At 41.1% G+C, this 15446-nt stretch overlaps 1 protein-coding gene and 1 long non-coding RNA gene across 6 annotated transcripts in view; one reads left to right on the top strand and one right to left on the bottom strand.

Annotated features, from left to right (window-relative positions):
• Window positions 1-318: 318 nt before the first annotated feature.
• LOC122532756 (potassium voltage-gated channel protein Shaker) overlaps window positions 319-15446 on the bottom strand; it is a 110752-nt gene continuing 95624 nt past the window's right edge. For 3 of the 5 annotated variants that reach the window (XM_043661804.1, XM_043661803.1, XM_043661805.1), the window contains exons 6-8: window positions 6725-6906; window positions 5700-5873; window positions 319-3207 (exon numbers count right to left, since the gene is read on the bottom strand). In XM_043661804.1, the coding sequence (XP_043517739.1) occupies window positions 5707-5873; window positions 6725-6906 (349 nt within the window). In that variant the 3' untranslated portion in view covers window positions 319-3207; window positions 5700-5706. Of the gene's footprint in view, window positions 3208-5699; window positions 5874-6724; window positions 6907-15446 lie in introns of those variants that run through there. The other 2 variants (XR_006307569.1, XR_006307568.1) reach the window with 1 other exon arrangement.
• The window catches only part of LOC122532758, a 22060-nt gene continuing 13604 nt past the window's right edge, over window positions 6991-15446 (top strand). The window contains exon 1 of the long non-coding RNA XR_006307571.1: window positions 6991-7113. This is a non-coding gene — a long non-coding RNA (uncharacterized LOC122532758). The remainder of the gene's footprint in view (window positions 7114-15446) is intronic.

The raw sequence follows: 15446 nt of genomic DNA, 5'->3' as shown, positions 1-15446 counted from the left end.
AAAAAAAAAAAAAAACATTCGCGACGACTCGACCGAGCCGTTCGATCGCGAGAACGCGGCCGGTTGTACGACGCGGGCAGTTCGAAGGGTCGACCTTGAAAGCGGAAAATCGCTCGGAGCATGGACGATCGTTCTCGAAGTAATCGTGGAAATCGTTATTACACGTTAACGCGATGTTCCTCTCTCTCTCTCTTTTTTTTTTATTTCGTACTTTTTTTGTTCTTTTTTCTTTTTACTGAGAATGGTAAAATGGCAGTCTTTGCGATTTTTTGTGATGCGCTTCTTCTTTTTTTTTTTCTTTTCTTTTCTTTTCTTTTCTTTTGCTTTTTCCACCGGGAAAGAGGCGAAAACATCGAGACGACAGCGAAGAGATAGGGAAAGTGTTGTTGTTGCTTTTCGCATCGAGCACCGATCGACCCATCAATTCGTTTTTCACCAACTTCGCGACTTCGCCATTTCGTTTTCTGACTCTGTCTCTCGTCTCTCTCTCTCTCTTTCTTTCGCATCGCTCAATTCTCGATCTCGCCCTCCTCTCTTTACCTCACGTTCCATTCGCTGTTGATCGTTCTTTATTTCCAAGATAGAAACCAAAAGGAAAAAAAAAAAAAATCTCGATGATCTCTCGCGACTGTTCGCCGCCCCTTTCGATCATTTTGTTCGTTTCGTTAGTGGATATATACTTGAAATATACTGTTCTACGATTTGGCATTTCATCGAAATTCATTCGATATTTGTGTGTATACGTAACGACGGAATTTACCAGCATGCTTCGCAAACGTTGGACATTCGATCGAAAGGGCGGGAAATCTCGCAGAGGAAGAAAACGTGAAACGAGGGAAGTGAGCGTGCGCGAGAGAAAAAGAAAAAGAAACGAAACGAAAACGATCGACATTTTTTTAACCAACTGAAACGATGAACGCGCGCAATCACGGAACAAAAGTTTATACTTGGTGTATAATATACTTGAACACTTCCTCACCGTCGACCGTATTTTTCCCCTAACAGCTTGAACACAAAATCGAATTCGTGATCGTTTGCGATCGACTCGATTACGAAACGTTGGCAAATTGGCCTCGCTAATAAGAACGGAATCTCTGCGTGATACTGCTTTCGCTACTACTCGACTTTCTCTCTCTCTCTCTCTCTCTCTTTCTCTCTGTGTGTCGAGTTCGTATTGGTTGTGCGAACGAAGGGACCGATTTCCGTGCACATTGGTGACATTCGTCGCGAGATCGGGAGCGTGAACACGGTTGTACGCGCCATCGGCAGACACATTTTCCGGTCATTGATCGCAACAGTTTCTCCAGTCGGCGATAATAATCAATTTACTTTCGTCGACGTTTGCCCTTTCGATCGGTTGTCAGCGACGAACCGAAGCTAACCTCGCGCGGTGCTTTTCAGCCGACTCGCTTCTCTCGAACGTGCACGAAGGAGTGACTCGGCACAGTCCCGATTGCGGCCTTCGGTCGCGATTACGCACCGAGAAAGCACGCAAAAGATCCGAAAAAAAAAAAACGATCCTACCCCTATGTTTGAATTTCCCTTCGGATCGCGCACTCCGTGAATCGTGCACGATCGACGGCTATCGCTACTTTTAACAGTTCAACAACGAGAGTACAACGCGCGTCCCTTTCGAAATTATGCGAACGCTGGTTACGTGTGTAGGCGCGTGTTCGTGTATACACGGCCGTGCATCGCCAGCAAAGTACAAGTACACAGTGTTACGCTCTGAAAAACGAATTGCATTCCAAATAATGGTCTCTCGCGGTTCGAAATATATACGGTGCGGCATAATTCGAGTAATTTGTCCTCAGTGGAAAAAAAAAAAGAAAACAAAACTGTCTCTCCGCTGGAGAAAGAAAGAAAAAGAAAAAAATAACGCACTCTTGCTTCCGTAGCTACTCGCCGTGTTTACAACGCCTATTACATCGTCTTCAGAAATCTATCTCTCTCTCTCTCTCTTTCTCTCAACGCGAGCGCCATCGCCATTTTCCTTCCGTTCTTCTCTTTCTTTTTTTTTCCCCCCCTCCCGACTATGTCCTCCTCTTCCGCTCGATCGTGGCTTCGTCCGTTTTTCGCGCAATGTTACAATCATTTAAAACGAATATTCCTTATTTATTTGTTTTTATTTTTGTTTGTTTGTTTGTTTAGCGTACCTTCGCCTACGTGTACTCGATATAATAATTACATCGATAATAATTAATTAGTATTATCTGGTACGATTCCCCTGGTTTCGTTGCCGGCCGGCTCCCCCTTCGATCCGCCGTGTTTTGCCGGCGTGTCGAACGCCAAAACTAATCGGAGGGGGGAGGTTAAGGGCTCGACCACGTTTTCTTTCTCACTTTTTTTCTCCCCCCTCTTTTAACTCGCGAAGCCGCCGCGACTTAATTCTTTCTCTCTCTCTCTCTCTCTCTTTCTCTCTTTTCCCTCTTTTCGTTTCGTTTATACCGTTTATTTGTTATGTTTTATTTATTTGTTTATACCGTTTGTATTGAACACTGGAGTCGGTGGTGTGGGGACCGGCAGCGCGACTGAAATATCCTGGCTCCGTCCCCCTTATTAGCACGTAGGTCCCTACGTGGGGTGCGTGTGTACTGTAAAACACCTCCGAAACGGCTGTCTCTCTCTCTCTTTCTCTCTCTTTCTCGTTTTCTTCGCGATTACCTCGTCGGAGACAGGAAACTCGTTGCCATACCAAAACTAACCCTTTCTCTCTGTTTGTTTATCCCACTCTCACAGCCGCCGACGCACGGGTATATGTATATACACATGTATGTATATATATATATATATATATCTTCCTCTGTTCCGCGTCGCGTCGCACCGACATGAAGATGGAAGAAATTACGCGGCACCCGTTAGTCAGCCGAATCCCTTTTTTTGGTCGTTGCGTTTTTTCCCTCGTTTTCATTCGCTCGTCCTTTCTCGTCTCTCATGGTGACAGACGTGGCAATGGATTGGAAGCACCCCTCGTATTGACAAACTATATGGACAGACGGCGGGTTGGCGCGTGCGCGTGCGCATGCGCAGCCGCGTTGCGACTCGGCAGCCAGCGCGCACGCGCACGAGCGCTGTGTCGCTAGCGTTCGCAGCTAGCGCGACTACGACGACGTGTGAAGGAGGCCTACGTCGGGCACCGTAGCAAGCTGCAGCTGTTCCTCGACAATCGTTCCAGCATTGGCCACCACGCTGCCACCGTCTCCTTCACTGCAATCACACAAACACCCTTTAACCTCTCTTGCCTTACGATTTCCCTTCGCAATTTTAAGGGGCAAGCCCCTCGTTACTTTTGTTGTAAACTGTAAACTGTAAACTCAACTTAGGGCATGGGGTGGCATGTGGCTCCCATTGAAAATTTAAATACGCCTCTTTCTCATTATTACAGAACTTTTATCACCGAATCTTTAAACGTTAATAATGACTAAGTTAATAATAGTAGAACGTGTAACCATTGTTGATTAAATTGAATTTGAATTTGTGTGTTTAATACAATGTAACTACGGCCCATCCGTGACTCAGGGTATTCAAGAACGTTATGTGTAATTTTTATCAATCGATAAAAGTTCAGTTTAATGAAATTAAATTTAACCCACTGCGCTCGGAATGATGCCAGCTGGCATCAAGTTTCATTCCGGCAACTCGGGAATTGTTTTAAATGATAACTGTAGAAAGTTACAAGATGTGAAATTTTATAAATTTCCCTCGATAAATTTTAATGCTCTATTTTGACAATTAACACACATTTGCATTAGCTATTTTAATTTTTATCACTCAGGGCAACGCAAGATACTGTAAGATCTTCGTCGTGTTTACTTTATTAGAAAAAAAATTGCTTTTATTGATATTTAGGTTTTCATCGCAATAATTTAGTGTTACAAAAGTTTCAATCATGACGGATCGTGACGGTGAAGAACTTTTCAATGAATTACATGCAGACGCTTTGTCCGATTGTCCGAGTGATTTTGAAATATATTGCAGCGATGTGGAAATTAATGGCAAATTTGCAAAACCATTGCACGTAGGCAATTGCTATACAACAAAAAAAAAAAATTACTGAAATATATTATATGTATAAAATATAATATACGTAAAAGATGTACAAAGTTTCATTTAAATTCATTCTGTATAAATAAAGTATATTGGAGTTTATTTAGATTGTTTCACTTTCGTACTCAATTACGAAATAATAGCCGGTGACACGAGATGGTTTCTGCTTAAAATTGCCAGTCGACAATGTATTAAAAAGTCATGCTAAATTTTTCACGATAAATTGCATTCATCGTGATCGAGTTGGTGGAAGGAAATGCGAAAATAATCCCCCGAGTGCAAAGGATTAAAATCTGATTTGAAATCTCGTAGGTTTACAATTTACTTTTTCTTTTAAATCGAAACCCTAACTTGTACCACGAGCACGACTCGATGTTATCAGTCAAGGGGTTAACAAGCCTCCGTTGCTCGTCTTGCGATCGCGTTTCGATGATCACGCGTCACATTTTGACAATGGTCACTCATTGTTAAAGTATCGGGACGCGAACGACGCGTTTCAAATCCGGAGACTCGATTTACCGAGGGCGAGCCTTCCTCCTCTTCGTGTTTTCCTTGAATCAGACTCTTTAGACTTTTGCACGGTCACCGAAAAATCTCTACCAAGTTAGGTTGGCCAATAAGTCCTAAGCGGTTCTTTTCAGATAGACAATCGGTCGTAGACGTTGTAAAGTGTAAGTAATTTCAGTTCAATCCTGGAGATTGTTCATCCACTTGGCAGAGGACGTTTCAAGCTTATCTTTCCAAAAAATTGCGTGAAAATTCATCAAGTATTGTATTCGTTGCGTGTTAATTAAAAACTGGAGAATCAAAACCACTATTTTCGATATGTTTTGTTGTTTTATTTGTTAAAAAGTGAAATAACGCGGCGCAAATACGTAAAAACGTGCTGTATCGTGAATATACGTGCGGCAAAAATGGTTCGCCAAATTTCGTCCTGGTGATTTCACGCTCAGTAAGACCAGTGGCAATCGACGGCGACAAAATAAAGGCGTCAGTCGATGCAAATCATCCTTACACGACACGGGACGTAGCAGAAATTCTGACCAAGATCAAGATCAAGCGTGGAAAGTTATATAAAAGCACTTGGATACGTGAGTGAACTCGATGTTTGGACGTCACGCCAACTCGAAGAAGTTTATCTGCTTAAACGTATAATTATACGCGATTCGCTTTTGAAACGCGAGGGAAACGAATACATTTTTGAAACGTATGACAACAGGCGATGAAAAATGGATCGTCTGACGTTATTGATTAATGTTGTTTAACCTTTTAAGTTTAACGTCCGATTTTAAGTATTAAAAAGTCCGATATATCGACGCCTATATAGTATCCGAGAAAGCCGAATGTATTATTGCAAATAAATCATAATAAATTACTGCAAAATAACGTAGTCTTTCATTTGACTTGATTAACTTTAAAAATATAGGAACTACAGTAATTTATATGAAAACATGTAAAATTAAACTTCGCCTGGCGATTTAAATCCGTCCATTAGCGAAGGGTCATTTAAATTAAAGGTTAATCAAAAAGTTTTGTGTCATTCGCTTGGAAAAAAGTTGGAGAAGAACGTATTGGTCTCTCAACTCAACAGTCAACAAGGCTGAGAAGGCGTTGATTTCGCGGCGTACGATCGGTTTTTCAAAGTTACCCACCTAGTAGTCAGACGTCAGTCTCGATGCTCATACAGGCTGGATTAATATTGTTATTGTGGCGAGGGTTGCAGTTGGGCTTCTTGGTAATCTCGGGATGAGTGAGCAGTATGCCCTCTTCCAGCTCCATTATCTCCGACGACGATTCCGACATCGAGCTCTTCTTCAAGTGTTGACCTGCGAAACAAACGAGAAACGGAGTTCGCTCGAGTGCCCGCTGGCGCGTTGCTACAGTTTCAGAAACCACTACATCTCCCCAGGGTGGGGAGGGAGGGAGCTCGATAAACTGTGGAAAGTCGAGCTTAAATCGCCCCCGCGTGCGTGCTTCCTGCGGATAATCCTCGCCGATTGTGTCGACTCCTCTTTAATCGTTCGACGTCCTCGCGCGAAGGAAGGCGCGAAAAAACTGACCGATTGGCCGGGGCAGCTCGCGCCTAAGCGGATTAAGGGGCGTAGACACGCGATACCGGTACAGACACTCGCCGGGATTTGTCTGTCGACAACTCGAACGCTTTAGTATTCTCGACGAGAGCGATATCTTTTCTTTCTTACCGTACTTGCTCCGCTATCGAAGATATCTTTTTGCAACCGTAGCGAATCATAAATTACTCGTCCGAGTATCCTCGTCGAATCTACGCGAGTTATTAACCTCTTGCGCTAGAACGACACGTCGACGATTCTTTTTTTTTTTTTTTTTCTTTGTCCCAAAATTGCAACACTTTTTCAGTTTCAAGTATATATTTAAGTATATAACCCCGACAAAATAAATAACAAATTTATCACTAATCAGTAATTTCTGTCCAGATAATTGTCCAAATTGTTGTATACGGTTCGGTCACACGTTACGATCCGAAAGAGAGACCCTTGCCCCCAAAATTCAAACTTTCTTCGCTGTGACAAGATCGACAGTCGAAGGCAAATATATTCGGCGCCATAAAGAATGATGATAAACGTGATAGATGAAACCACAATAGAGACAACAGTGACACAATAGCGATTCGAAAATTCGATCGGTGGATCGTTCGTACCAGGGAGATACGGGCAGCTGGTCACGTGATTGAAGTTCTGCGACTGCATCTCCTCCTGGTCAGTCTCACGGTGATAGAAGTAGTTGAAGTTGGAGACGATGACGGGAACGGGCAGGGCGATCGTCAGTACGCCGGCGATCGCGCACAAAGAGCCCACGATCTTCCCCCAGACACCGACCGGCCTGAAGCAGAGGGAAAGAGCCGGGTTTTATTCAGCGGCCGGCCACTGGCTATCGAACGTTGAGATAGCTTCGTTCCATCGTCTAGAAACTCGGTGCTAGGTGTGGTGTTTCTATCTTGTGTGAGTTTGCCGTGTCGAGTCGAGTGTGGCGCTACTTATGCGGTACTTATGGAGGCTCCTATAGATACACACGGTGCGTCTGCGTGCGGTGCGCTCGCTCGCGATACGACTTCTCATTTTTTTCATTGTTCTTCGCCGCGAGCGAAGAACTTCGCTTAGTTCATTTTATTCTACAACTGTCTTCGAACGCACGAACGGGAAACGCCGTGTATACTTATAGTGTTACTCGCGTGTTCTAATAAGAAGCGGGCTCTCTAGGCTAGACTAGGGGACTAACGTGAAAAAACTCTCTAGAAAGGCTCCTCTCTCTCGCGTGCGCCGATGCACACGAACGTTTCTAAACAAGCGCCGATGCCATTCCGTTGCCTACGATTGCTCGATCGAATCCTCCGGCAGTGGATTACCGCATGCAATTCACTACGATTTCATTCCCTTTCTGCCGAACACCAATCATCGCATCGAGTCAATGACACTCTCCGTGATCGAACGTCGTGCACGCGACGATGTCTCGCGAACGTTCTCGTCGCTCGTCACGTCCTGCCTGCGTAACGATCGTCCCAAGAAACAGGCTGGCTGTGAGTGGCGACGAGCAGTTAACCCTTTCGATACGGCTTCGTTCACCTTTGGCCACTGTGAACTCCGTTGAACGGACAGTTTAATCGCGAACACGCTGCCAGCGTATGGGACAACTGTGGCGGGTATTGGCGAGTTCAACAGCTGGCGCTGATTTAAGACGATGAATGAAGAAAACAAGAAGGCAGGAAATATCTTGTTTTCTCAAATCTTGAGCAAAGCACTATCTTTAATAGAAAATAATATAAATTTAAAAATAATATAGATATATAAGTAAATTTTAAATATAATAAGAATACATAAATTTGTGAAAATATGAACATACCAATCTTCACTGTATCAAGTAGTGTAGATATACATTACGATGAAATTCGACACTAATACAGGATTCAAAATAAAAAGAGACAGAACACTACCGTCAAACAATAAATTGGAAGGGGGAGTACTGTGGCGGCGCGAATATTTAAAAAAGCGAGTTTAACCAGCGACGACGCTAATTTAAAACGATGAATGAAGAAAATAAGAAGGCAGAAAATATTTTGTTTTCTGAAATCTTGAGCAAACACTATCTTTAATAGAAAATAATATAAATTTATAAATATTAATAAAAATAATATAAATAATATAAATTTTAAATATAATAAAAATAATATAAATAATATAAATTTTAAATACAATAAAAATATATAAATTTTAAATGTAACAAAAATATGTAAATTTTAAATATAATAAAAATATATAAATTTTAAATATAACAAAAATATGTAAATTTTAAATATAATAAAAATATATAAATTTTAAATATAATAAAAATATATAAATTTGTGCAAATATGAATATACTAATCTTCGCTATATCAAGAAGAAATTCAACACTAATAGGATTTAAAATAAAAAGAGACAAATTTGCTCTAAACACTACCTTCAAACAATAAATTGGAAGGGTGAGTGGCGGCGCGAGTATTTAAAAAAACGAGTTTAACAGCGACGACGCTAACTTAAAACGAAGAATGAAGAAAATAAGAAGGCAGAAAATATTTTGTTTTCTCAAATCAAAGCAGACGGTCATTATAAAATCTTGTTAAACATTGATACTGATAAATAGTTATTGTTATAAGTTCTTGAACCTCGTAATATATTTATTTAAAGGCGTAAACTCTCTGTACAACTACGACGCGAGCGCCATCTTGACGAATTGGTGGGAAAAAATCAAACTTTAATACGTTTTCTAATAATGACGCTTTATACTAAGGGTGTCCATAAGTAACGTTGTTTTTTCGATACCGTATGAAATTTCATTTCGCTTAAGAGTTAATAAAGCTTCGATCTACAATATAATTTAACAATAAGCACACTGAATGTCAATATAATTAACCTAGAATATAGGTTATGTTATAATTAAGTTAAATTATTGCCACTAGATGGCAGTGTTTATTAAATTTGAAGAAAACAACGTTACTTGCGGCTAGCCGTAGTAAAATTGTTTAATAATATAATTCAGTACGAAATATTTGAAATACGTAGTTGCAGATTTTACGTTAACGACAGCGCTTTTTCGATCACCGCTACCGGTACAAATATAATACCGGATATAATACCGGACTCGATAATAATTTTAACAAAAATTCTCTCACAGCGACACTTTCGTAAAATTTGTCTTATTTAACATTAGGTCGAAAGTCGACAATAAAAATGTCTTTCTTCGTTTAGAATTTATAGAAACCGATACGTTCAATGGTGTGAAAGAAAAACTTTCTACGCCATTTGATGATTTTGTTCTCGTAGATTCTGATATCTGTGCCTAAGTTACGAATCGATGGGAATTCTACATTGGTCGCCGTTGGTTCAACGATGGACGACTATAGTCGTCGCTAGTATCGAAAGGGTTAAGGCACCAATCGAGCGAAGTCGAATCAACGGCAGAGGGCAGAGAAACTCGCGTGTAACTTTCCCGTAGCTTTCACGAAAAGCTGGCACAGAGAGAAAAGGAAAAAAAAAAGGGGAGAAAAAGAAGACGATTTGGCGTTAGATCGTTCAGCGGATCGAAAGTTGTTGGAGACACGTCTTATTTTTCCTTCCTCTGCACTCTGCCGCGCCGATGGAAACTCCTAACGAGATACCAATTAACCGTTTGAATGGCGGAACGATAAAAAGAGCTTTCCTCTCGCTGAATTACCAGCAAGGCCGGATTATAGAACGCAACGGCGCGGTTATTTCCGACTAATCCGTGGCTGCGAAATGACGCATTCTTTGCGGCCGAGTCTAATTGAATAACCGTCCGCTGTATGCGCGGAACAATACCGGCCCGAGATCAAAGGCGGCAAAGAAAAATTCACCGCTCGTCACACGCTCATTCACGCTCGACCGATGAATGCCTCGCGAATGGATTTTAGTGCGAATCCTCTCCTCCCCCGTCGCGCGTTTTCCTTTTCTTTCCGTTCTCTCCCTTTCAAATGAATCTCGTCGAATACACGCGTCGTCGTCGTCGTCGTCGTCGTCGTTGCTGTTTCGTTTCAGAACAGTCGTTCAGAGTTGTTAATCTCGCGATCATCGCGCGAAGAAAAAAACAAAAAAAAAAAAAAATGAAAGAAAAAGCGACACGCGACGAGACGGCTACGAGTGCGATTTCTAGCTTTGGTGAGTCGGATCATTCCTATGCAGGTGTCACTGTACTATGGGCCTTCGTGATCCATGACTGATGGTAGTAGCAGTAACGATAGCTAGGTGAGAGAGAGAGAGAGAGAGAGAGAAAAAAGAAAGTAGAAAGAGGGAAAATTTTCAAGTGGGAGCAAGACCGAAAAGATTCGTCTTTTGGGATTCAATAACGATGGAGGGGAAAAACGCAACAACAGTGAAGAGTGTACAGGGTAACTGGTGTCTTGTAACTGGGTCGGGCTATAACTCGGGTTGATTCTCGAAAGATGGAGAAAAAAATTGGCGTGGGAAGTTTTCCACGAGCTCTGTCACCGTGCGACGCGATCTTTTTTTCTTGCCGAGAGTGCGTCAACGCGGTTGCAAAAAGAAACACAAAGTGCAATTGCACTCAATTTTCTTTCTGCGCGAGTCGATTCCTCGCGCCATTCTGAATAAAAAATGATACCGGAGTAGAGTGGCGAATGACTGTGTATTTTTGATGTTTCAATCATTTTCCTGCGTATCTTTTCGAATGTTGAGTGATTCGTAAAGAATTAAAAATGTTACCAAAAAAAAAAAAAAAAGAATATGGCACGTAGAAAACACTATCTAACACGAACTTATGCAGATATGCAAAACATAGTCTGACGTCTTGGCCAATGTATCGATTCACCCGGTTTAAACCTCTTTGGACTTTTTCTTTGCGAGGTTTCTTAAAAAAAAAAACATCAGAATCTTTAATTATTTCAGTCGATGACATGAAAGGACGAGCTAACTTTTTTGCTACCAATGGACGAGATATCTCGCTTCATAACACTATTTTCTATTGACTACAATTCTATTGACGAGTCGTTTTACTTGAGACGAATTGGCGAGATATCTTACAACACCGCTTCTACAATTCGATTGACGAGTTATTTCGTTCTTGCAAGATATCTCGTAATCGTAGCAATGTTTTTGCCTCTCAATATATAACAATCTGATTTTTCCTTCGACATTTTCCATTCATCAAAAATAAAAGACGAGATAACTTGCCGCAAGAGCGAAACTATGAAGCGATAATTAATTCGTCCAGTAAAATTGCAGAAGCAGCCGGTACTGTCGGCAATGCATTACCGACCCAGTGGCGAGATATCTCGTCCATGGTAGCGAAAGGTTTAAGAGGAATTGTTCAAATGTGAGCGCGGAACGATTAAACAACGCGATGAAAAATGTAAGAGAGACACGGTAAGAAATTGTTCAGCGCCACGTTATTGTGGAGCATTCGAACATTTGTTGCAAGTAAACCAAACAAAAAAAAAAAAAAAAAAAACAAATGTAGTATTCTCGCTTAGCCTCTTGCGCTAGAATGAACGTGTCGGAGGATTTTTCGTTCCAAAATTGTCAATATTCCCTCAGTTTTGAGTATATCTAAGTAAAGTTCCTCAGTTAACTATATTTAAATAAAACAAATAATAAATTTATCACTTCTTAATAATTTCTATCCAGCGACATCGTACCGGCGATCGTTCGAGAAGAAAGCGGTTCGGTCGCTCGTTATGGTCCGCAGTCCGGCGCAACTGGTTGAATTGACACGAGGAGTCGCGACCGTCAAAAGAAATTCTACAGTTCGCAACTGTTGCATTATTGAAACCATACCGATGCAGAAGCATACCCACGACAACAACAGCTCTACAATTTTTCCCCCTCCCACCCACACGTTCGACAGCAAACCGTGTTACCAACCCAGTTGCGAGGGACACACCCTGCACGCGTTTGATCGCGGAGTAACATGCACTTCGCAAACTCGAACTGGAACCGATTTGGAATTTCCTTCGGAAGAGGAAAAGAAGAAGAAGAGGGGAAAGATTTCCGCGAGCGGCGACAACGAAAAATTGTCAAAATTACGCGCGACTCGATCTCGCTGAAAAGCATCAAGTTCGACACCTTAAGTCCGGGCTAGACGTGCTAGCGCGCATGCAGCAACAGGCGAAGGGTTTCCGAAAGTCGGCGATCAATCGCGGTAATGGGAAGCGAGAATCGATGTAACGAGACGCGACGGTAGCCGAGGGCGGAACACTTTGAAATTACGGTCTCCTCCCGCTGCCAGTTACGGGGGTTGGAGGAGAAGGAGGCGAAGGGAAGTTGCGAGACGCGAGAAACGGGCTTTGCGACATAGAGGAAGCGAGTGACGCCGGTTTTCTCTCCCGACAAAGGTGTCGAAGAGCTCTATGCGTGTGCACCGTAATGGGAAAAGTGGAGCGGGGCTTCTAGCGTTCCATAGCCGCCACAGGATGAACGCTGGCTCTCCTATGTATTGGCTGGCTCTGCTCAAACAACGGCGACTCTCTTTCAATACCTTTTGAATATCCTACACCTGACATTTTCGATTCAATTATCTGCCTGTTTGTTTTCGGACTTGGCCATCAACGAATATTTTCGTTGCGGCTCCCGGGAGGATAGTTTTCGAGTTTTCGAGTCGGAGCGACAGATCAATTAACGATGGAATTATTGATCACTGGAGCGTCGAGTTTTTTGTTGCGACTGGAAATTTCTGTCTATTCTAGGTTGAGTGCGAACGAGAACGTTCGTGGTAAAATAAATTACACGAGCTTTGCACGCTTTACGAAAAGTCGGGTTAAATCTAGGGAACGATACTAATTTTTTTACTTTTCTAAAAGGTAATTCTGAATTTCGGTTAATTTCCAGCACTTTTAGTTCTAGCGTTAACGAACGGAATGTTCTCGCAATAAATTGCACAAGCTTTCGTTTTTTACGAAAGATTAGTTAATTCGAGGCGAAGGTAAAGATGTATTTTTTTTTTTTACTTTTACGTCTATAAAGTTTCTAAAAGGAATTCTGAATTGATTATTTCAAACACTTTTAGTTCTATATTAGTTAATCTATTGAACGAACGAAATGTTTTCGTAACAATTTACACAAGCTTTCATTTGTACATTTTGCCAAAGATCTAGATAAAGATCTATTCTCTTACGTCTATAAAATTTCCCCAAATAATTCTAAACTAATTATTTCATTTGCATTGAGTAGCGTAAATTGATTATTTTTCATCTGTACGAAAAAAAATTTGTAAATCTAGATAAAGATCTATTCTCTCACGTCTATAAAATTTCTAAAAAATTCTAAACTAATTATTTCATTTGCATTGATTAGCGTCAATTGATTATTTTTCATCTGTACGAAAGAAAATTTGTAAATCTAGATAAAGATCTATTCTCTTGCGTCTATACAATTTCCAAAAAAATTCTAAACTAATTATTTCATTTGCATTGATTAGCGTAAATTGATTATTTTTCATCTGTACGAAAGAAAATTTGTAAATCTAGATAAAGATCTATTCTCTCACGTCTATAAAATTTCTAAAAAATTCTAAACTAATTATTTCATTTGCATTGATCAGCGTAAATTGATTATTTTTCATCTGTACGAAAGAAAATTTGTAAATCTAGATAAAGATCTATTCTCTTGCGTCTATAAAATTTCCCCAAATAATTCTAAACTAATTATTTCATTTGCATTGAGTAGCGTAAATTGATTATTTTTCATCTGTACGAAAAAAAATTTGTAAATCTAGATAAATATCTATTCTCTTGCGTCTATAAAATTTCTAAAAGAAAATCTGAATTGGTTTTTTGCTCGAGCACTTTTCGAGCGTTAACTCCAGCGTTAAACTATCGAACGTTGCATTTACGCGAGAACATCGAACAGACTCAAGTCTTTCGGATTTTCTTTTCGTCCAAAATGATTCAATGCCGCGGCGAGCGTGTCCGTCGTTCCTTCGAACGGCGGGCACAAAAGGGCATTCAAAGTGACAACGCTAAAATGGGACACCCTGCACGCAGAGACACGCCGCGTATCTGTATGCGAGAATAATCAGCAGCCGCCTCGTTTCGTTTCGTTCCCATTCGCTGGACGGGGAATTGTCAATGGGACCAACGTTCCGGCTACTTTGTCCGTAACTAGCCCAACCTTAGGCTCGAACTTGCAAAGTGTCGCGCCCGTATTATCGACGAGTTTAATCGCACGACCAGCAGTCGACTCAAGTCTCTCCTCGAAGAGAGCTCGTTCCACGTTCGAAATCGGTTGAACGCCGCCGGGGTTATCTCGTTTATCACCACGATACGATCTGAAAATCTTCGTTCAGGGGCGATCGGTCGTTCCTTTCGGCCGAGGGCGTTTCCAAGAAACGAATGCCCGCGTGCCGGTCGCCCGAGGACACTTATTGATTTATAGGGGAGGCAATTGCTCAACGAGCCCCCTTCGGCCGTAACACACCGGAGATTTCTCTCTCTTTCTCTCTCTCTCTCTCTCTCTCTCTCTCGATGGATGCTCTCGAATCTCGAGGGTCTACCCACGGTGATCCACGAAACCACGCCGCCCGGCGATATGTTTCAACGTCGGTACGTGCGTGTGCACGTCGATTTCTCTCGATCGTTCCTCGCATTTTTCAAGCGCAGAGAGATTCGCGTGAAACGAGTCGAAACTGCTTGACACAGAGAGAGAGAGAGAGAGAGAGAGAAATTATACGAGACGTTTATTTTGAAAGTCCATACTCCATAACAATCAAGCTGTTTTTAATATTTACACATTTTTAAAGAAATTATATTATTAATATATTTGAAGTCACTAAGATTTTGTACAAGCGAAATTATAACTGGTTAATGGAACGATAAAAATTTTTATCCTGAAAGTGGCTCAAGTGCCTTGTTTCAAGTGTTCCAAACTGAACATGAAGTATATTATCCTCAGGAATATTACGAAGTCAAACTTAACTTTATTCTAAATGAAATGAAACGAGAGGATCTTTAGCGGTTTTTCGAAGGTTAAGAAAATACCAATAGAAAGAGGGTAAATAAGGTTGGTTGAAAATATGTTGGATGCGATTTTTGAGAAACTAAACTGTATGAAATGTTCTGTAACGATGCATTACTCAAAACTTTGGGTTTACTACCAAGGAGGAGACTAAGAAACTTTAAATAATATCGAATTGAGTGTACAAAATTGTGAGACCAATCGCAACGCTAAAATACAACGATAGACTTATTACCACCTGTACACTATAATTATTCCTTATACAGGATGTTTCGTAACTTATGAGACCCACTTCGGGAGCTGATTGTATGCCTAAAAAATAATGAAAAAAAGTCATATAAATATATGTCCTATCTGTCTTCGTTTATGAGATACAATGAATTTTCTGTTTTAATTACTTTTA

The sequence above is a fragment of the Frieseomelitta varia genome, unplaced genomic scaffold (genome assembly GCF_011392965.1).
Source record: "Frieseomelitta varia isolate USP_RPSP 00005682 unplaced genomic scaffold, Fvar_1.2 scaffold_470, whole genome shotgun sequence".
Lineage (NCBI taxonomy): Eukaryota > Metazoa > Arthropoda > Insecta > Hymenoptera > Apidae > Frieseomelitta > Frieseomelitta varia.
This window is presented reverse-complemented; position numbering and strand designations above follow the sequence as displayed.